Raw genomic sequence first — 24003 nt, 5'->3', positions numbered from 1 at the left:
TAGGCATCCTAGGCTCTGAGATCTGCACACAAAAACAAATGGTTTCACCAACTACTCAAAACCAAAATAAATAGTGTTCCAACCAATCACCGACAGGGCTGCACGCGAAGTCGGAGCTGAAGAAGAAGCCAGCGTCTATAAACGAACAAGAGAAATTGAACATGGCTGAGTCAATCCCCAAGAGGAGGAGGAGGATTAGGGCGAGGGAATACCATCGTGTTTATTCCAAGACACAAATAGTTATCGGGAAGGCTTTTGAAAGGTGGAGAGAACTTAAAGAACTGAACATTTTTAAATCGGACGCCGAGGTTGCACTGTTTCTTCTGGACAGGTGAGTAGCTGCTAGTGCTGACTTGTTTCGATGTGAACTGTGTGTGAAAATATCCTTCTTGAAAAAATATGAGCGAAGCTCGACTAAACTTGGGTAGCTCTAGCTAACGTAGGCGACATTTTGCTGAACACAGTGAATATCAGATGTCTGTCGCTTTAAGAAATGTGCGTGCATGATCGTTTTTTTTTCATGATGCACGAAACGGGAGGGAGGGCGAGGTAACTTGGTTTGTTTGGGATCTCGCTTCAAACACAAACAGAGGTAACACCCACAATCGCTGATACAAGCTTTAAGAGAAGCATCAGTGTGGGGGAGTGTGAACGACCTTTATTAATGCAATGCACGGTTGCTTCGTTGTCTCAATGAACTACAGTATGATGCTATTGGTGGACCATTTTTTCCCCACAGGAAAGCTGTTACGACAAGAGAATAAAGCTCGAACAGCGCTGAGGACACTGAGGACTGCAGTGAGTCTAGAAGCTGGGGGCCATGTTGACACGAACCAGCTGCATTGGTAAAATCCCCCAAATCCTATGCAGGGGGTAAAAAGTTTAATATTGACAGGAAGAGACACCAAGTTATCATAGAAAAAGTAAAAACTGTTTTACTGTTTAAGGAAGGTTATCCATAAACTAAGCTCGTTGCAGCACAAACTAGTAAGGTGAATAATGTAAGGAATTGCATAGTTGTTAGAGAGAATCCAGCAAATAGCTTCTGACAACATGTCGAAAATCTTCGGGCTGCTTTTGCAGCCAAAAGTTAAGCAGAAGGCGAAGTATAATTTTCCGTGCCAGCATATATGCTGAATAAAAGCCATGAATCTGGTTGGATGGGCATGACTTTAATTGCAGAAGTGCTGTCAACTTTGGCGAGCCACGAACAGCGTTTTTCATCAAGGTCATTGCTTGATCAATGTTGTGGTAATGAAGAGAATATTCTTCGAGAGGGATAAGGCTGTTTATGCTCAGAAGCTGGGAATTGTGCTGGGCTGAGAGATTGATTATCAAGCATTTTTTACCTGAAAATGTTCTAACAGCCACTCCAAAGGGGCTGATATGGAAACACTTGAATGGGGAAAAGTTAAAACGGCCGATCATGAAGCCTGATTAAACATCTTTTTTAATTAGATTATAGACTGTGTCAGGCTCAGAGAGAGCTGACGGAATATTTTCACAAATAATACTTTGGGAGGGAGGCTTTCAATGCCAGGTTTTAAATCTAGATCTACCAGATCTCTTTAAAGGGCATCTTGAGCGGGCATGAGCACAGCCACAATAGCTGCAAATGTTCATGAAACGGCAAAGCTGTCTTGCACATCTCCCATTGTTTAAATTATTGCAGACCTGACTGCTGGAAGTGAATGAAGTGTTTCTCCTTCTAGTATCCATAGCTGAGGAGTCGAAGTTGATGTTTGCTGGCCACGGGACTGAAGGGGGTGAATTGGAATCCCCTGCTGCTTCAATGTATATGTAATGAGTGATTATAATCAAGGTATTAATCAATATTTTTCCTTCTAAATGTCACATGGGTTGAATTACTTCTCTGGAGATTTTATTTTGTTATTGAAGTTACCAGTGTGATTACTGAAATGTTCTTTTCATGTATTCTTTCTAATGTCTGTATTTGATATCTGAATACAGTAACAGTAGTGCTTGCTCATTTATCCCGGCTTCAAGAAATGAAATATGGACATGTTTTGTGTTTGAGAAAGGTCTTCAACGTGTTAAAACAAATAGGGGTCATTGAAGTCTATAGTTTAAGGGACCATTTCTCAGTTAAAGCCTTACTTTCCATTTAGACTAAAGTTTCCTATCCTTGAGAAAAATAACTTACTATCTTGATGTTTTGAAACGACTCTCCTGTTTATAGTTAGAGCCTGGCCAAATCCAACCTTGGAGAAGCCGTGTGTCGGTGTGTCTGTTAGTCTTCTTGGTTACGGGTTAAGGAACCACTGGCATTGTTAGAGATTGACTGAGTTGTTGTTCGGGACATGCTGGCACCCAGCAACCCAAATCTGAGACCTGGAAGGTCACAACGTGCCTATACTTCAGGGTCTGAGTGTCAGCTGCATAATCTATGGTGATATGCTTCAGTCTATCTGTATATGTGTGGAAAATTACTATGTTTATCTATTTCTTAGCTAATGAGAATCATTCAACCTGTAAGCAATGATGTAGCTTAGACCTTAGTGAAGGGTATAACTGCTGTGATCTTTGTAACTGTAAGCGGGGCGGCCTACGAACTCCTGTGTGAGTCTTGAAGCTGACTTCTGCTGATAAAACTGCAAACTATCTTCAGTAAAACTTTTCTTCAATTTTTTATTAATTCTGACTCTGGGTCTTCTTTCAAACATCTGATCCTTGGGTCCTAAACTGTTAACCCCTAACAGGACATAGCTAGTTGATTTAACCTGGGATGAATCTGGGCATGGGTGAATTGAAGGGTTAATCAGAGGGCAAGCTGTGGTGGAGTGGGCAACGAATCTACAGACCGCACAGGAGATGTTCCTGGAGCCCAAGAACACCATATTGTGGAGATCTGCGTCTAGTGCACCCCATTTGGGCACTGATACCACTGGGCAACACGGAGCAGTGCATTTTACTAAGAACAGCTTATGATTAGAGATGCACCGATTGATCGGCTGGTGACCGGAATTGGCCGATTTTCACGTGATCGGCCATGATCGGCGACCGGCCGGTCAGTCTAACATATGCCGATTTTATGCCGGTCAAATGCACTCGGGCGCTGCATGATTAACATCGCGCAACATCAGCATCACACGTGCACACGGAACGCACATGTAGGAAACCTCGTGAATTACGGCCATTTCACACCGCAAATGTCAGCGTCGCGTGAGCAGCGCGTTGTTTTTTCCATCGTGCATGTTAATCAATGAGCATTCACACCCGCAGCAGGAGCGTCGCGTGAGCAGCAGTGAAGCGGGGGTTTCGGTGCGGGTCTATTTTTGCTACGCTGCTCACGCTCAATTAAAGTGAAAGCACACTTTTGATGGACAAACTAAAAATAATTTCACACAAAACATGCTCAAAATGCACAGAATAAGTATGTCTAGTGTGTTTTAACAAGAACTCCAGTATTTCTGAAAAGAAAACGAAGACTCAAATATTTGTAGAAGATTTACCAATTTAAACTTGTTTTCATTATTCAGTTTTGGTTGCAAGTATGGTTATGATTATAAAAAATAAATAAAGTAAACTAGCCAGAAATTATAGAAAATATCTTTATACTGCAAGGCTATATAGGCTATATGTATTTCCCACACATTTATATAGTTCTATTTTATAGCAAGTATCTGTTCAAAAAATGATTTATGTTCTATGCAAAATGTTCTATTAAAGAAAAGATGGAAAATAAATATTTGTGTGTGCTGTAGTGGTTAGAAAAAATTAAATCGGAATCAGCTAAAATCGGTATCGGCAGGTCAAACTCAATGAGAAATCAGAAATCGGAATCGGCCTAAAAAATTGTAATGGTGCATCTCTACTTATGATATGTGTAAAAGTGAGTTGCTCCATAAGATGGCGCGAGCTCTGCAATTATCGCAAGATAATCATTCAGCTCCTTCTTCCTGTGGGGAAATGCAGTGCAAATGATTTCACTGTAGTGACTAAAAGCGATGGAGAATTCGGAGAATAAAAGGCGATCAGTGGGAAAGAGATCTAGCTTGGGAGAGAGTGATGGGAGGGAGAAAGGCCGGAGCCTGGAGAGGAACAAGGAGGGTACAAAAGGAGAGAAGCTAGGAAGGAAAATAAGACATCTGGGCCTGCGCCGCTAGTGGAGGCAGCCTTACACTAGGGTCTGATGGTGGGGCTGCAGGCCACGGACAGGGAGAGGGTTAGAGACAGCGTAAGGAAAAGACTGTGACGGCTGGGCTTGCGCCGCTAACAGAGGCATACTCATGCTAAGTGGAAGGAATGCATCAAGGAAGGCTGGTATTGCAAAATGAGTTGCAGCGCTGGGGAAAGCCGCAGTCTGTAACTGGGCGGAGGGAAGAGGAGAGTGGGGCCTGGCAGTGGCGGAATCTGGGGCACGGCCCAGACTTGCTGAAGGCCTACTGCCACAGCCCGACACACAAAGAAGGCCCGGTCTTGTGAAGAAGGGAGAGTTTTTTGGGGAATCTGAATTCAGGGCCCTACGGATATTGCTTGCTTTGTTAGATGCCTTGGAGGGTGGAGTGGATTTAAGAGAAGGAATTGCTGATTGTAAGGAGACATACAGGCTTTAAAACTGCGTTTTGTTCATTCTACAAGAGAAATGGACATTTGCGCTTAGAGTCTGCCTCAAACCTAAGGGGCCTTTCACACAGAACACATTTTTCCATTCCACTGCGCTACTTTTCCATAGTTTTTGTAAAATACATGCTAGACTGACTTTTTTAACTGTTGCGCTCACATCTTGTGTCTTTTGCAGCGTCTCCCTCATGACACGGCATTCTAAAAACGCTGTGCTCAAGTTAAAAGAAGTTCAACTTTTCAAAAACACATCTCTAGACCTTGCGCTTTTTTTCGTTCCACTGACCTGCATCTTGTTTATTTTAACAGCAAAAACACATTCTGTGTGAACCAGCCCTAACAATGTCCATTTCTGTATTGCAGGGATTGTTGTTTGGGCCGAGTTGGAGGAGGACACTGAAGAGGATTGTGGGTGTCTCGCCGGTGGAGCCAAGGGTAGGATTCGAAAAATCATACTGACCAAAAACATTTGGATGGTAGTGTTAAATCTGTTCATCATGCATATGAAGTGATTGTTTCTCTTTAGAAGACTTGGATTAAACTGCTTGATTCATAAAGATGACTTTTACAGTACTTTATAAAACTATTTGAAGCATGAAAGTTTTACTGGTTTGGACTTTCCATGGAGGGACAGAAATCTCTCAGTTTTAATTAAAAATATATTAATTTGTGTTTTGAAGATGAACAAAGTATCCAGAATGACATGAGGGTGTGTAATTGATTTTTGGATGACCTATCCCTTTACAACAGTGAAATAACTCAATTAGTGTGTCTTGTATGTAGAGAGATATTAGTGAAATGCTTATTTTAATTTGCTGGACAATACAATGATTGAAAAATCAAATGGATTTACATTGAAAAAAGGGCCTGAAGCCATATCTAGCGACTAGAATGTCATTGAAACTTGAGTAAGATAACCACCAAGCAACCAGAAATCTGGTTATTTATATTCTCTTGCCAGATTTGTGAAATAAAATGATTGAAAAAGTTATTGAATTTTCTACCACATTTTTGAAAAGCTGTAGTTGTTATTATTCCATAGACAAGCTTTTGTTTGGCCTCCTGCATAAGTCAGGCCTCTATTGACTGAACTGAGTGAGTTTATAATTAACAGGCTCATTTCTCTGGTGCAGTGATGCAAGGATCAGCTCCTTAGGCTACATGGTGGATGCTTTTTGTTATACTTGATCTCATATTTCTTGATAGGAGGAGCTACATGTAAAAGCCAAAACCATGGCTAAATCCTGTATTTCTGGTTTATGAGGGAAAAAAAGTACAGAGGCCCATTGAAGGAATATTCAGAGATTAAGTACAACTTCAACAACATGCTGTTGATTACCACAAATAATTTCAGTTTGTCCATAAATATTTTATATATTTATTTATTTATATAGTATATATTCAATTACATGTATTTTCCAAGTATATAGCATGTATTTAAAACAATCCTAAATAAATTATTTAAAAATGAAAGAAATGAATGTCCTGAATATCCAGATTTCCTTTAGATGTAACTTTAAGTATTTTTATTTTGATGAATTTCTTTATTTTTGACATAAATAGGGCTTTTGTGTGTAGGATATGTTTTGTCCATATACATACACATACATACACTACTTACGAGTTTTTTTTAAACGTAATCAGGTAGACCTACTTAATTTCTGGAATCTGATTACGTTGTGTTTCGAAGATGAACTAAAGTCTTATGGGTTTGGCACAACATGACGGTGGGTAAATGATAAACTCCAGTTAATTCAACTATCAAAGACTTTCTAAGAGAAACATGAAGATGACAGAATTATGAGGACATCAGCCTAGTGGATCATATCAATAGACTAAATCCTCACCGACAATGTAACCTCTCATTCCTATAGAGACTTCACGAGGTCAAAATGGAGTCTACTGAGCAGCACTAATGGACCTATTAATATACCAAAATATCTGTGAGACCGAAAGCCTATTTTTGGCTCTTGACTCTGATACCACAGTAATACATCAGCATCTTTTCAACAATATGCTGCAATCCAGCAAGTGATTCTGTTTTCTATTACACTGACCCTGAACCATTTTCAAAGAGCCTACAGTACAGAGCATCAGGGCAAACAAGCACTGTTATGTGCCAATTAAATTCTGCATCCATCCATGCTAAGCAAAAAAACAAATAGTATGCAGTACAGCATGGTGTATGCGCTTGAATAGACTTTCCATTTCTAGTGTGACGAATGAACTGGAACCATTAATACCTATACATAACATGTATGCAATACCTAACATGTCTTGGGACATAACTTGATCAGACATTCTTACACAAAACAGGATTTAAATAAAAAATAACCCCCTATATTTCCAAGGTGACAACTGGGCGCCATATGAATCATGCTTGAGGTCATGTGACAACAATGTAGCATAGTACTGTCTGAAATGTTTATCGTTGCATAATACTTTGAATAAATGAAGAAGAAGGTTGAGCATATACAGTACATTTTGTACAGTATTCAATAAATAGCAAGCAAGTATTCAATTCTGAATATAGCCAAATTTCCAGGTCTTTTAGACCATATACTGTATGCATGCCACATAACACTATATTTTATCCATGGTAAGATGGCGAGAGCAAGCTTTTCTCTAGCCTGTGTGAATCTGGTCAGGTCTTTGCTGCCAGTCTGTGAGGTGGGGGAGGGTCGTCTTCACCAGAGGGAAATATGAGGCATTGGGGGAGGGGTCCTGATACATCACAAGCGATTCTGATTGGTTACTCATCTAGCCTCCCCAACCATACTAGCTACTGACCATCTCTCTCTCTCTTTCTCTGTAGAACACAACATTTATTTAAACCACAATGGCTTAATTGATTCCATTGGTTGATTTTACATATTTAGGTTTATGGCATTACTATCACAATTGTATTACAAGTTTTTTTTTTGTTTTTTTTTACACTTGCATATTAAGCCACAGCTCTGTTCCAGATATTTAAATAAAATGTATGAGTCTGAAATAAAACAATCAATATCAATAAACAGTGACTTTAACCCCAGTATAATAATGGATCGCCACCTATGGACTTTCCAGTAAGAAAATAGCTAGAATGCAAAAATCTGCTTATTCGTTTTTGACAAAAAACATCAATCTCTTTTCTACCACAACAAGCCCTTAAACTGACACAAAAATGTTCCATTTATCTACATCAGGACCTAATCAAAGCTCTCAGTGCTGATGGGAACATATCTCACCCAGATCTGCAGCTTTATCCTCTTGTCGTTCCTGTAGATGGTCTTCACCTTGAAGTCGATGCCCACCGTGCTTACAAATGCTGGGGTGAAGGAGTCATCAGCATAACGAAACAGAAAGCTTGTCTTCCCAACGCTGCTGTTCCCGATGATCAGGATTTTGAACATGTAATCAAAGTTCTGGTCGGAAGACTCCTTTTGTCCATAACGATTATCTGTAGCTGAAGCCATCTATAGGATGTAGAAAAGAAAAAGAGGATATTATTTATACATTTGCGTAACAGCATTCAGGCTATAGCGGCATCGTCAGTGTATAACCATTATGTTAAGTTCCAAAACACAACAAATATTATGTTTTCAAATATTGAATACTGAGAGAATAATGCAAATAGTTAGCATGTACTCCTTGGGCATTGTAACATTGTAAATCACCAACGTTATGCTGCCTTCTATGATTCCTTCTTCTGGATTCTATTTAATCATAAAGCAGCAAAGCTTGTATCCAGCGGACAAAACTTTGGGGCCAAAATTTTTTGCCACACCTGTCAATGACCAGTGACTTGAGAAAATGTCCTGCCCATGAAAACTTATTTGCTTTATTTAAAAATAAAATAAAAAAGAAGTTACTATTATTACTACTACTGGCTGAATGATTTTGGGAAACATTTTCAAATTATAATGCATTTTTTTAAAAGCAGGGTTAGTGAGTGGGTCAGCACAGTTTAACCAGTTTAACCAGTTACCATAGTAGTAATACTATTGCACTGTAATTTTTTTCTTACAAATCTAGTATTTAATACATTTTCAAATGCATGTACAAGCGACCCAAACACTCAGCACTTGTGTGAGCAGAATTTACTGCGTACCGAGCCATTCTGAGATGCTGAAAACGCAAAGATCATGAGTTGCTCGGTTGTAAAAGATTTCACTTACTATTATTTTTTTATGTTTAACTAGTCAACTTAAAAACGTAACTACAATATGATTCAAGTAAAGTTTTCTTTATTAACCAACTGGTTAAATAAAAAGTTATATTCAATATAGTGCACCACACCTGAAGTGATCAATAAGGTGCTGGAAATGTTAAACAAATGACTTGTTATTTGTTAAATGTCTTTGCAGAAAATATGCATGAAATATGAAGTACAAATATTGTACAAACTTATCTTAAACATTCTATATACTATAAAATAAAATAAAAAATGCAAATATATTTTAGCCAAAAAGTAATAGCAATAAATAACACCAATAATAGGCTATTATTAACAGCAAATGCTTTGTAAAAACAGAAAATAACAGCACATTTCAGCCTGTCACCATCATGCAAACATGAAATATCAAACATAGTTCTTTACAGGTTTTTGCATTCCCTTGCACGATTTTTCTTGTACATGTTTGGCTGTTGCACTTTTAAAACGTAGCGTTCAAGTTAAAAAAAAGTTAAACTCAGGTCTAATAACTATGCTTTTTTCCCATTCCACTTCTCGCATCTCGTTTTTTTTTTTTTTTTTTTTTTTTACGCAATAGAGTGGTGCAGGTATGACGTCACTTTGTAGGCCAACCAGCAGTTAGCATCACACTGGTTCCCTTGACAAGTTTTTATCTAAAAACATTTATCCAGAACTTTTGAGTTAGAATAGTTTGAAAGAGCACATTTATAACCATAAAGATGCTGTAAAAGCAAACTGAGTTTACAAGTTCGGCATGATGATGTTTAATCTCCTCGACAGCCTCTGCAGTCCCATTTAGCCACTTGTTAGCAACCGCCTTTTTAAAGACACGTAACGGCTTCAAAAAAATCACGAGTGGGGTAATACTGGTATATTTATGTCACAGAATAAAACGTGAAAGTGTCTTGAGCTTGTGTTCATTTAACCAAAACCCCATTCAAAAAACCCACTGACTTCGGGACGATGGAACCGGAAGTGCTAAAATGCTAACCCGCTTCTGTGTTTTGGCCTAAAAAGTGATGTCATACCTGCACCACTCTCATACGCATTTCTGAGTGAACAGCCGCTAAGACTAGCGATGTGTACCTTCAAAGAGCATGTCACACAAGACCAGTTAATCAGGCATGCTAATTTCTTCTCTTAATGCTTATCATTGCTGTATTGTCACCATGTCTATTTGTAACATTTGCTAACATTTTTATTCAAAACCTTGATTTCTTGATTTAAAAATGACAAAATTCAGGCAAAACATTCAATTCGAATTAATTTAAAAAAAAAAGAAAAAAGAAATTCGTCCAGCCCTGCTACTACTTGTTGCACAGTTTTTTCGTTTTGTAAATTTGTATTTAAGTGAAATATATTTTGTGTATATATATATATTTTTTTATTGCTTTTCTCCATTCACAGAAGCGCTGCAGGTATGTGACGATTTATGAATCCTCATGTTCTGTTGTTTATGCTGCTATTTGTGCATTTAAAACTGAACAAAACAAATATTGGTATTTATAATGGGTCACAGATACTTATCCATTCTAACTTAATTGTGGCCCCTTCATTTTAAGATGGGATCCCCAAAAAATGTATTCTGGCTATGCCACTGGTCCACCGGCATATATCGCCCACCCTTAATATGGTTTTTGGTATTATGCTGTTAGCTTAGCAACATGCAAACTGTTGCAAAAAATGTATTACATAAGGAGCACTATTTGTATAATGCATGATGTGAATGCAACATTTCCTACATACAGTTGCTCCCTATGTAGTGAGCTGACAGAAAGGCAGCTAACAGTTTTGGAACAGAGCCATTGTGATTTAGTACATGTAGGAGCTTGCTGAAGACAGCAGAACAAGCAAAAGCTCAACTTCAAAATGACTTTATGGCTGAGTGAATCGTTGTCCCATCCACTGTCTGACACTTATCTCTTGAGACCTGTGACCAAACAGCAGCGGTAGAGTCACCAGCTACTGAGAATCAGTCAGGCAAGAATCCCGGGACAAAAAGAAATGTCTGAGCGGCAAAAAGAAATGTCTGCTATGCCTTGGCATTAATCTGACATTTTCTTTACTGTGACAATTTAATGTGTCCTTCCTTGCTGAATTTGATGTTTTATTCCAAGAAGACACCTGGGCCCAGTTTTTCAAAAGTAATCCAGTGGGATTTCGGATCACGGATTGGATCAAATCTTGGAAATGGGTTTTTTAAAAGCAAAAGAGGGATTCCGAACTAAGATCAGAGCATGTAATCTGATCTTACATTTGATCTGGATCAAACCTGCCCTTTGGATTTTTCAAAACTTTGAACTCGGTTTGGGATCTATTAGATCCAAAAAATAAAAAAACAGGATTTTCCTGATCCCATCAGAAGGGTGGATTCAGTTGTGATTTTTCTAACCAAATTAAATCAGAGAGTTTTTTTTTTTTTAAGTGAATGATCACAAAATCAATGACGATATATACATTTCTTCATATTTAAAGCATATTTGAAGCATGTCACATCTAATGAGATATGGTAAACAAACAAACAAACAAAAATCTCAAAGCTATGAGCTGTCAAATAAATGTCACTTGCTCACAGCTCTATAATTCCACAGTATACTAATGGCAATGACAACAACAAATATACTCAGTCATTCAGTAGCCTAGTTAAAAGTAATTTCTCACAATTGACCTATGGCTAAGCCACGCCCCCTCCACTCACTCGGACAAACAGTCGACACTCGGTAACAGGCGCTATAGCGGTAGCTGTCACAGTAGGAGACATTTCACAGGAGGCAATTGATGATTTTTGGAGACAGAAAGATTATATATCATCTCGAAGTCAGCAAAAGGGCCTTAACTATGCATTGGAGGGTTATATTAATAATTTCATTGTTGAGAAGGTCGATGAAAAGCTAAGGTCTTTTATTGTTGAGAAGGTCGATGAAAGTGCGTCCTATTCGCTTTGGAAATGTTCAAGCGTCGAACTAGACACGATACGTGCGAATTTGACGCTCTATTCGCGTTTGGTGTGAACGCAGCATATGAACAGGCTACTATGTCAAGATTGTAATGCTGGAATGAGTGTGTGTATGTGTCAGAGAGAGAGAGGCACGGGCGCGATCAAACAGTGGAAACATAAAAACATACTCCATCATTTTGTTCATACAGGACATCATTACAACTGCAAAGTGTTTAGCCTACTTATATTTGTGTAAAACACAACATTGTGTCTGGCTATTTACAGATACGCTAATGAAGCTAAGTGACATGATGTACAACGCAGCTAGAAGCTAGGCTAACTTTATGTTAGAGATGTTAAAGATGACGTTCAAATACATTGTTGACTTACCTTAGAACAGATGTAGACATCCTTGTTTAATTGCGTTTAGTTGGTGTTGTGGTCTACCGCATAACTTAATCCAGAGCAGACACTTATCTCGGTTGAAATGTGGCTTGGGAAAGGGTAAAAAATACACACCGTCGCCCAGCCTCTCAGAATACCTAGTGTCGGAGTTACATGTACCCCATGTACACCGTTTGACCATTTTAAACTTAAAATGACAAGAAAAAACGAATGAAAACTGACTAACTGCAATGCATTTCAATGGACGTGGAAGCAGAGAATGTCCGAGTGTATGGGTTAGCTATGTGCACTGTGATCGGCTCATCGCGTTCGGGGGCGTGGCTTAGCCATAGGTCAATTGCATCTCTAATTGCATGTCCAGTGTGTCCTTCATTAGGTAAGAACATTGGCGGCTGTTCTGGTTCTACATCAGGCTCAAAAATTGTCATCAAGAGGGACATGACACCTGGTGGTGATGTTATACAAAACAATACAGGCAAGGATTATGTTGCATGCCACCTTGGGTTGTACTCGTGAGTAGTTAAGACACGCAAACCGTCTCTTCAGGACTCCATTTAAGCGTTCAATGGCACATCTTGTTTTGCAATGCGAGGAGTTGAAGTGTACCTGCTCAGGTGTGTTTGCAGCTGGAAAAGTGGTCATTAGCCAAGGTAGGAGTGGATGTGCGCTGTCTCCCAATACTATGCCATTTAGTCGGTGGGATTGAAGCTCTCTGTATAAAGCACTCTCTCTTAGAATATGTGCATCATGAACAGACCCAGGCCATTTCACAACACAGTTGGTTATTATGAGGTCGGCATTGCCCACAAGTTGGATGTTGATGCTGTGCCTCCCCTTTCGATTGACATACTCCCACTTCCTTTCACAAGGTGCTAGGATATACACATGAGTACAATCAATAGCACCAATACTAGAGCTAGGCATGTTTCCCATTTGAAAAAAAACGTGTGCTTAGTCTGAGCTGTCTGGTCATCCTTAGGAAAGGAAACAAATTGATTGATCAGACTGCCCAGTGCTACTGACATAGCCTTCACCACATTACTCACGGTTGCTTTTCTCACTCCCATATTGTCACCAATTACTTGGTAGAAAGTCCCACATGCGAAAAAGCACAGAGCGATTAAGCACTGTTCCTCCACGGATAAAGCATGACTTCTTTGGGTTTGGTGTTGGAGTGTTGGCCTGACAAGATCTGCAAAGTACTTAATGTCATCTCTCCCAAAGCGAAAACGTTCACACAGTTCTTCTGATGTGTATTGCTCGAGTGGTCGAGTGGCACGCTCAGCATGCGCTTTAACGGTACCTTCTCCTATGGTAACGATGAACAATACCCGCCATGTGGCTGCCTCTGTAGGCTAAGAGAAATGGGTGCAAAGACATGATGTGTTTAAATGATGTCACCCATTAACCAGCAATGAGCTGATTGGTGTAAGCCTAATTGAGCACAAGCCAAAGCAATCATGCTCAAGGCTTTTAAGATCAGTGTTGGCTACACCAAAGAGTTGGAACCATGGACTCAAAAGGGCCTAATTTCAGTGGCCAAGTGGCAGAAACTTGTGCACTGCTGGAGGGTGTTCGGGCCAATTTTGCCTCGATAGTAGGAGGTTTCAGCTCTGCAAAGGGTGAAGTGACCAAAAAAGAAAAACACAACATTTGGGAGGACATAACCTCAATGTCAATGCCATGGGGTCTGGCCAAAAGAGGACCATAAAACAAGTTTTGTTGCGATTGAAGAACCTTAGGACCAAGGCAACGAAAGACCTTACTGAAGCCAAGAACACCCAAACAGGTAATATAAGAGGGGTGATTTCACTGATATGGTCCTTGATATCATAGGAGGAGAAAAACCAGAGGCCCTGCATGGCATTGAAGGCATAGAAGCAGATGGAGAGGCCACAATTACAAAGTGGTAAGCCATGGCCACAAAGACTAGGACTTCAGAAGAATGCGAGCAAAATTCTCCTGCAGAGGATATGTTTGTCCTGGACTTGACTACAGTGATTGAGGAGGAAGACAGATCCCCAGTGGATGTAATGAAGACAGTCCAAGACGTTCCTACAAGAAAACGCAAACGTTCCTCAGCTACAAACCAGGATGGTGATAGCTATGAGTTGCTTCTGAAACGGGAAACCAAAAGAGCAGAAGTATAAATTGAACTGGGTAAAGAACAAATCTTGCTTACCCAACTGCAGCAGAAAAACGTGCAGATGGAGATACATCTTCTGAAGGCAGAGATGGAAAGAGCTGGTATCTGTCCTGTAAATGATTTTTGTACTATTGGATAGTATTGTTTTTGTTTTGTTATTTAACATTATAACAAAATAAGGAATGTAAAATGTTTCTGTTTCTTAAAATTAAAACAAACAATGGCTATTTGTGGCCACCGGTATTTTGGCTACACTGTTGGTTCCATTTAAGGCTCTGGTAAACAGGATTTGGTAATCCTAAAATTTGGTATTTGGATCACAGTGATCCAATCAAATGTTCCTTTAAAAAACTGGCATAAAAGTAAGATGGATCAGGTGATCCTGGATAGCAAAACATGGGATTTCCAAATCCAGATCAATTTGATCCAGATTATTATTTATTTTTTAAACTGGGCCTTGGACACCACTCATATGCAGTGTTATGAGGTCATGTGACAACAAATAGCATACATTTGTCTGTATTCTGCAACGTTTACCATTGGATAATGTGTATTCTGTAAAAAAAAAAAAAAAAAAACTAGTCCAGATATAAACAGATAAAAGTAGATCACAGTAGTGTTGTCAAAAATATCGATATTTCGATAAATATCGATACTGAAATATCTGAACGATACCAATACTAATGTCCCGAAGTATCGATACTCCCATACTAGCCGAGCTGTCACTTTAACTTCTCTCCAAAGGCGCATTGACAAACATCACACGTGACCGGACTCGTCTCATTCGCTCTGTTTAAATAGCAAAAGTGAAGTGAATGGAAAGATAGCGAGTGCGGCGCCCTCGCGACCACCTTTGGTTGATAAAGAACACCGCGAGCGGGCATGTCGGAGAATAGCGCGGACACCCGTTAAAAACGCACCGTGAGCGGGTATGTCGGAGAATAGCGCGGACACGCGCTACACACCGTGCGCGGGTATGTCGGAGAATAGCGCGGACACGCGCTTCACACTGAGCGGGCTGCGGGCACCCAAAATATTGTTTGGCTATCAATATCCCTCACATCACTCATTTTTTTTAAATTCTGAAAACAGACTTAATTAAACGAACAAGCTCCAGGGGGGCCATTTAGCAGCATGTAACTGTATGCTACTCACCATCAATGGGTCACCTCTTTCTGAATTCCCCTATAACTAACTGTAACTCCCCTGTAACTTCTCATTTTAACTTTTCTGAAACATTAACCAAGATGGCCTAGTATTGTTAAGTGTGTTGTTTCGTTTTTCCACTGTAATTCTTAATGTTAACATAAGCCTAATCTGAATGTGGAATCTTAGAAGTAAATATTTTAACTGTGGTCAAATGTAAATTAACTTGTGCCTATTTAACTTTATTCAAAAAAATATTATATAATTCTGCAATTTGCCTTCATTAGCGATTACTGAGCTAGACAATGACATCACTGAATTCAATAATGAAATGCCTTTAACTGAAAATTGAATGTTTAATCTTATTATTATACATTACTGACACTCTATCCTCCAATTTGATACTGTTAAGTGCTTTGACAATCTTTATTGTTAAAAGCACTATATAAATAAAGGTAACTTGACTTCATGTCGATCCAATGAGCATTATTTTTGCGTGTGATGCACGCACGTTTGTGTTTAAATCTATGCATCAAATAATAATGTTAATGTATTAACCAGCATTTATGACCGATAAACAATGCATTTGTTACAGTATATTTTAATCTTTGATAACAGTAGGTAATAAAAATACAACAGCTCATATAGCTCTGGTCCAAAGAAAAAATATTAACAGATAGAACTCAGGACATTTTTGTAAAATATACCTCATTGTCATGTTCTAGACTTGTTATATTCAGTTTTAAATAAAAAAAATACCCCCTTAATATTGTGGCAGTTTTTCTCTGTGGTATCTAAAATGGTATCGAATATCGATATTTTTTAAGGTATCGTATCGAAGTTAGAAATTCTAGTATCGTGACAACACTAGATCACAGTATATAGCTAGTAGGCCTATTCCATTCACAATATAACATCTCTCTTAATTCAAACACACTGAAAAAGAAAAAGAGATTCAGTGCTGACATTTCACCTTAAAACATTCCATTAAATAAACCCTTAAATAAGACAGAGGCTAACGTCATACTACTATACACTTACTATTTCTACAGTATAAAGTATGCATGTATACTGTGTACAGTATATAACAAAACAGACTGGCTGTGTCCAAAATGGGGCACTATTTGAGGGGACCGTCATTTGGTGTCCAAAACCATAGTGGCCGTTATTGAGTGCACTTATTTATTCCCACAATGCATTGCAATAACGAGTGTACAACCAATGTACGCTCAATGACTAGAGAATACCCATAATGCACTGCGACGGTCGCACTGAAAGAATTCCCGTGTCTGACCATCCATCTATCCATCACTGGTCCAATGTGGCTACTGGCTACAGCATAATATCATACAGGTATAAATTCCTTTTTAATTGATTAATAAATTGTTTAATTAAGGTTTCCATGAAAGAGTTCAAGATAAATCATTAGGCCTACTACTGGAGCTGCCAGTTTGCTAAGTTTCAAATGATTATTAAATAGCAAGCAAAAACTATGCAAAAGCGGCGGCCCTTCCAGCGAACTCAGTGTCAGAATTCACTCGCTCGTTTTCATTCACTCCTTCAAGTGAACTATTTTAGTGGACTAATGTAGGGAATAGTGAATGATGGTATAGGGGGCGATTTCAAACACAGCCTATGTCCATTACTGTATCCCACAATGCAAAGCACTTGACCTTATATATTATTTCCAGAGTGAAACAAAATTCAACAAGTCCTCAGTCATTATTTCAACAAGCCACTTGTCTTAGAGAGTTAAAGTTTACACAAAAATAAGAGTTATTTTTTCCTTTGCTCACCTTTATGTCATCGTCTGTGGAACGCAAAAGGAAAAGTTTTAAAGACTGCAGGTTGCTCATTTCTATGCAATTACAATGAACCAGGAGTGCTCCATGGAAAAAGTTACCAAGTTTGGAACAACATGAGGATGAGTAAATTATTATTTACTTCTGCACAACATTTTTAAAAAAGCCTTTTTATTTACAAATTACACTGGATTCCACTGCATTTCTGGATGCTACTAAATGCCACATATTAGGTATCTATAAAGTATAAAGTGTGTGTGTATATATATATATATATATATATACACTGTGCAGTACTTAATAACCAGTAATTCACTCCGAACAGAGACATTTGGAATACTGTGGCAAAAAGCGAAATGGGATTGGAGATTGGCATCGTATTCCACTTCAGGGCAACATGATCTTTAGATAGAGAACTCAAGGGTGGTTAAAGATAAAACAATGTCCCTATTCTATTTCTGACCTGTCAAAAACACCATAAAAAAAATAAAAACTCTAATACAAGTTTAATTAATTTCATATACATGTTTAACCAGGACACATGTATGTTCATCACAATCAGAATTATTTCCACCAGACACAGCACAAACTCAACAAAAAGGCTTCTCCTCTAAAGAACCAGGAAGCTGATCTGTGATTCAGCACTCCACGTCTGGTGTGTCGGGAAGATTCGCAGAACACCAAAGCATCCTATCAGCATCTCTCCTGATAACAGAGGGCTTGAGCAGACTAAAAATAGAGGCTAACTTTAGGATCTCAGATGCTCTTTCAGGCCAAAAACAAAAACAGACCGCCAGCTCATTTTTATTGTTGCGAAGAAAATTGAATTGTTTTCAACAGCAATTAATTACACTACATGAAATGTTCAGGCTCTGCTCTAGACTAGAGACTGCTTTTCTCTTCCTTTAAACTCAAATCCTCAATAATGCAAAAGAAATCGAGACTGACAGCCCTAGTGGACAGTGGACACTGTGTGGTTAGAGCTGCTCTGTTCAAGAACCATCAAACTGATCTGCTTCAAAATCATCATTTAAAATACTAGTCAGATAACACTGCTGAAGAAGAAGAAGAAGAAGAAGAAGAAGATCTTAAACCAGCCTAAAATGGTTTGCTGGTTAAGCAGGTGACCAGCTGGAAAGTGCACAAAAACACCTCTGAACCAGCCAAAAGACCAGCTTGGGAGACCATCAGCCTGTTTCGGCTGGTTTAAAACCTTTTTTTTTTTTAGCAAAGAATAGGCCTAAACGAAGCAACCTAACATATAAACTGCCAAATGGGAGACATTTGTCCAAAACAAGGACAGAACCACTAATAACTTTGGTTTTGCTGAATTATGGAGGTAAATATCCTAGACATAGAGCCACAAAACACATGTGCATTTTCTTGAATGGTTCTATGAGACATGCCAATTTTATCAGTAGCCCAATGTTATACTAGAATATAACATAATACAGTACAGCCTATTATACAGTATAGCCCTTTATTATAAAAGGAAATTTGTAACTAACAAAAAAATATCTGAGCATCCTTACATAATAGGAAACAGCACATGTACATGCAACACTGCTGCTGCGGAGGATATTTTCACCTGATTCACCATCTTCTGGGATGATGCTAAAGAACACAACGAGCATGGATTCGTTATTCTCGTTTAGATATATAAAAAAACGAAAAGGCAAACAATCATTCGAATCCGTGCTATGTTATGCCAACGCTTCAAAGGCTATGTGGCAGATCTGTCTTACATGGGGAGTAAAAATAGAAGCACAGAATGCGCGATGTTCATGTCAAATGAAGGTTATTCTCCTTGCAACCAGCACATTTCCCCCAGTTTCCCAGTGACAAACACACACATAAACATATATTACGGTATATTTAGCGTAAAATATTTAAAACGCATATTACTGCCGTTCTCTTACCGTAAAAGCCTTTTTAAGCGTCACTTACGCCAATACTGCGCCTTTTCCAACACCTGCAGACAATTTGACGTCACTTGAAAGACGTGTGACGCCAAGAGGGGCGGGGTCAGAGCTTTTGATTGACGGACCCGAGAGCTAATAATAACAATGCAATCCCACCCACAGGACGTAAAATATTCAAGACTCTTTAAAACCAGCATCATTCATTATTTAGGAACTTGGCTTTGGCCTTTCCATAATTAATCAATTAAAATGGTCGTAGAAAACGAGCAGCTGACACAGGGATTTGTTTACATTAGCGGTGCAGGTCAGTGTCATTTTCATCACACTAATATGTAACCAATGTTTGACTCTCATGTTGTAGTAACTGTGGTAACTATTCTATTTTGACCATAACAATGGTTAGCATGGTGATTTTCAACGCAATAATTTCTTGACATTCTAATAATATTATTTCCTCCTGATAATATTATTATATTATATGTAGGGCCTATTATATTATAATAATAACATAATATAACTATAATAATATTATTATTATTCTATTATTGTGTTGTATTTATTACATCATTTAGAGTTATTTTAGCGCCATCCAGTGTTCAAATCCATGTTTACTCAAATTATGAGAAGTCTTTATGGAGCATATGGACCCCATAAAATTAAAATGAATGTTGTGGCATGTCAGTTCGCTTTGAGGTCCTCTATATGCGAGTGTAATGCTGAAGTTTAAATGAAGTATAGCCTACATATATGCGTTTTATTAATATTTTAAAATGTAAAATTGTACCTGCAATCTTCATTTTACACAAAAACAGAGCAAAAATATTAGTGAATCATCTTGCATTCAAGGGCTCATGCAATATTGTGGCCAATCAAATGCTTTCTAGAATGAGAATCTGTCTTTCTAATACTGCTTACCACCTATAAAAGTACCAGGAGAGACCTATAATAGCATTCCTGTTCATCTCAATGGCTCTGAAATACACTGCCGGCACAATGGCATTATATCATATTATATAATATAATATTAGATTAGATTAGATTAGATTAGATTATGTAGTCGATTATATATATAGTCGAAGCTAACCAGTCGAACTGTGCCTGTTCTGGACTTTTCATGTTCTTGGCAGCTATTTTATTTATACATTTTTGCTTAAAACACAGAAACACACAACAGAATAGGTGTTGTATTTTTTGTTGTTGTTTTTATTGGCAATTCAGAACAATCTTAATTAAAAATTAAGTATTTTTTGGCTCTGACAGTGGAGAACACAAACACACTCTGTGATCACCTTTATCTGAAACGTGATCTCAACCTGTAAACAAACTGAACAAATATATATATATATATATTTTTTTTGACAACATCAGTAATACTAACAAACAGACACATATAAACATAGCACATTATTACAGAGAAGAGGACACATTTGAGTTAATATCATACAACAAAATTCATTTTAGACACTAAATGTTTCACAGTCGCTGTTGTAATGGCACTGAAGCTAAAGGGATGTGCTTTAAGGCTGTATGCTTGGATTTCTATACTGGCGTTTCTGATCTCTGAGAATGAGTGTGTCCAAGGCTTCTGGGTGGCACTTTTAGCATTTAGTATCAATCTGGCAACAGCTTCTCTCCCAGCACTGCTGACTATTTGTTTTTTTAATTAAACAAAATCATTATGCATCACGGTTTCATATTCTTAGCAAACTAAAGGTGAAATGTGTAATTCCTGGGCTACTATAAAAAAAAAAAACAACAACAAAAAAAAAACATATTTTACAACAGGTTTCCCAAGCAGACCCCCATCTCTGATTGGTCAGAAGAAGAGAGAGTTATACCCCAATAAATAAAATATGTAATAAGATATTATCTGGAAAATGTTCAAATATAATCTATAGATTAAAGTTATAGATAAAATCGTTTTGCTACTCAAACTTGTAATTTCTGAGCAGTATTTAGAATGAAGCAGTAATGTTAAATTTGGTACATGTTAATGTATTAAAATGTTTTTATTTACTGATTTCTCACAATTTGACGCAATTTTCTCTGATCCTAGTTTGGTTTTCCCTTTTCAGGGATATCAACATGCAAATGACTTACTTTTAGTAGCCTTTACTGGAAAACTAGGAAACTATATATATATATATATATATATATATATATATATATATATATATATATATATATATATATATATATATTAAATTGCACACTTCACCTTCAAAATCCCTCTGTAATTTCATAGCATGTTTCTGATTGTATATAACCAGATATTTATGGAATATTTTGAGGCAAAAAGCTCTGAAAATGATGGCAATATCAGAGCAGGATCTTAAGGATCATTTTGTCAAAGCCCTTTATATGAGGTGGACATGCGTTTGGCTAAGAGTAACGGTTGTCTGCGCTGGTCTGGGATCAGAACTTACTGTTTAAATCCACCTGCAACCATGAAACCGCAAAAGATATCAGATCCACTTCAGCTTTCACTTCAGCCAGAGGCGATCTTCAATTTGACAATGTCTAACATGGGCACACCAGAGTAAATCAATGTAAAACACTGATTCACCCGTGATGGTCAAGTTTAGGTGAGTTTAGATTTGCGAACATAAGAAGATCTGTCACCATTCGAATTCATTCATAAATCAGATAAAACATCAACCCTGTTTCTATTTATATAATCATTATGTATACATAGTGCTAATGTTTAAGAGGTATAAAGGTATTTCAGTACAAAGACACATGTAAAGGGATTCTCCATATGGTGGTCTTGAGTCCATAAATTTGACTTTTAGATTAAATGTTTCTTTTTTTCTTTTCTTATTTGTTCAAAACAAGATTATAAACAGATTGTTTAGTGACTGCACTTTGGAGTCTTGCTACATTTCAATGAAATCAATATTATCCTGAGGTTGTTAGCAATCTTCACAATCTTATCGCTGACCTGTTAAGGCAAGACACTACAAGCCAAACTTCCTTCCATTCGCCTGATTAATACAGCTTTTTTTTTTTTCTGGCTACTGACAATATTCTTTGGAATGATAAAAAGATATCAAAAACTCCCTCTGTAAAAACCTTTATCTCTTTAATATGTCAACAAAATAAAATATGCTGAGCCAATGTACAGATTTCTGTTCTGAAAATGTATGCAAATTAGTGCATATTGAATTAGATTATAATTTGTAATAAAAAAAAATGGGCTTATCTTTATTTAGTAACATTTTATCTTTGTGTCCTTGTTACACGTCACATGTAGTTACTATAGTAATTACTATAAATTGTGCATCATTACTTGCAACTAACCCTGATTCTAACAGCCCTGACCCTATAGTAAGTTCATGTAGTTCATTATTATTGCTCAGTACTTAAATGTATAATTACACTGTAACACGGACACTTTAAAATAAAGGGTTACACTTTACTTTGCAATAATAACTTACTATAGGGTTAGGATAAGGGTTTGGTTTAAGGTTAGTTGCTTGTAATTCTTATAGCAAGTACACGTAACATGCACGTAACAGACACTGTACAATAAAGTGTTCTGTACAGTGTTTAATCAACTGGGGAATTATAGTGATATATTAGTTCAAATGTTTACTCAATTCACCTGTGGTGTCTTGCCTTAAATATTTCTCGCAACTGTCCCGTTTCATTTCAGTGGCAAAAAACAAAACATTAATTTATCCGTTATTAAAAATGTTCAGGATATTAAATATACTACAGTCCAGTGAAAAAGTTCACATAATGAGTTAATCAGCTTTCCTCTGCAATTGGCATGGACAGTCACTCAAGGGAAGACTCATGTTTCTCCATACGACATGAGACCACAAAAAAACATTCATCTACAACTTCGGCCTCAGTCTTTTTGGAAATGTTTGTGTCTGGGACACAAATATAGCTTTAAAATACAGGTTATTTGGTCAGATAAACCTTGGGTCTAATGTCTTTTTAGTTTTTAGCGTATGGTTGTTCTACTCAACCCCAAACGAATAAGTGCAACTTAGAAACACAAATGAGCAGTGCTGCGGTTGGTACTGGGTCATCTTAAGTTTCCAACTGCAGGATGGAGGCGCTGGTCATTTCTTGGTCCAGTTCTCTTTCACCGCTGTCTAAAATGGGAGTGACTTGAAGGGGGGACATTTGTGGATGCCTGGTGTCCGTCATAGTCCCTGATCTTTCTGAATCCATGTGCTCCTCTTCAGCCTCGAACTCTCCATCCTCTTCCTCCAGAGTCAGCTCGAACTGGAACTTCTCCCCGGCTGAGCCCACCGTGGCCCGCGAGTCCTGGTCTTCGGGGGTGGGCGACGGGCTGCGCGGGATCATGCTCTGGTACCATTCTCGATTGTCCTCTAATGTATCTAGAATGTCCTGAGCATCTGGATGGACCAGATCAGCCCATGTCTCCCATAGAGGGTGGACAATGTAATCAATGAATCCCACCTTAAGAAACAATGATCAAACACGGTAATCATTAATATAGTATAGGACAGGGTTTTTCTAACTTGTTAATCCCCACATTTGATCATTTTTGCAAGGTACCCTCTTCCTAAAACACAAAGACAGCTATATCTTTTTTATGTATAAAAATTCATTTATACAATATGTGATAAAAATATTAAGTGTCATTTTATAAAGACTTTTTTTTTATAATTGGCTATTGTATTGTCAAACGTTTATTTACTCATATTTTCTACTATTTATTTATTAACAAACAGTTAAAAATATTGATATTAATAGAATAAAGAAATCATATTTATCTCGTGATTTCATGAATCAAATTTAGTGAATGTTAAAATCATTATACTAAACATAATTTATTAATATCTCAAGAGCACAAATTAACTTTGACAGCCCTAAAAATAAATATTGTAATAAAATAAAAATAA

General features: G+C 37.7%; 2 protein-coding genes and 1 pseudogene across 4 annotated transcripts in view; all 3 read right to left on the bottom strand.

Moving 5' to 3' along the window:
- The window catches only part of rab3ab (RAB3A, member RAS oncogene family, b), a 33019-nt gene extending 13812 nt beyond the window's left edge, over positions 1-19207 (bottom strand). The window contains exons 1-2 of one of the 2 annotated variants that reach the window (XM_081357487.1): positions 19118-19207; positions 7815-8042 (exon numbers count right to left, since the gene is read on the bottom strand). In XM_081357487.1, the coding sequence (XP_081213613.1) occupies positions 7815-8042 (228 nt within the window). In that variant the 5' untranslated portion in view covers positions 19118-19207. The remainder of the gene's footprint in view (positions 1-7814; positions 8043-19117) is intronic. The other variant, XM_081357488.1, reaches the window with a different exon arrangement.
- On the bottom strand, positions 12326-13442 carry LOC308685343 (putative nuclease HARBI1; annotated as a pseudogene). The gene has a single exon. The product of its transcript is annotated as a putative nuclease HARBI1 (transcript).
- A 2562-nt stretch (positions 19208-21769) lies between the features above and the next one.
- The window catches only part of pde4cb (phosphodiesterase 4C, cAMP-specific b), a 72049-nt gene continuing 69815 nt past the window's right edge, over positions 21770-24003 (bottom strand). The window contains exon 15 of the mRNA XM_081358557.1: positions 21770-23557. Coding sequence (XP_081214683.1) covers positions 23162-23557 — 396 coding nt within the window. The 3' untranslated portion in view covers positions 21770-23161. The remainder of the gene's footprint in view (positions 23558-24003) is intronic.

This window comes from Scardinius erythrophthalmus, assembly GCF_964197995.2.
Source record: "Scardinius erythrophthalmus genome assembly, chromosome: 25".
NCBI lineage: Eukaryota > Metazoa > Chordata > Actinopteri > Cypriniformes > Leuciscidae > Scardinius > Scardinius erythrophthalmus.
Note: the sequence above shows the minus strand (reverse complement) of the source record. Positions and strands in the feature narration are given on the sequence as shown.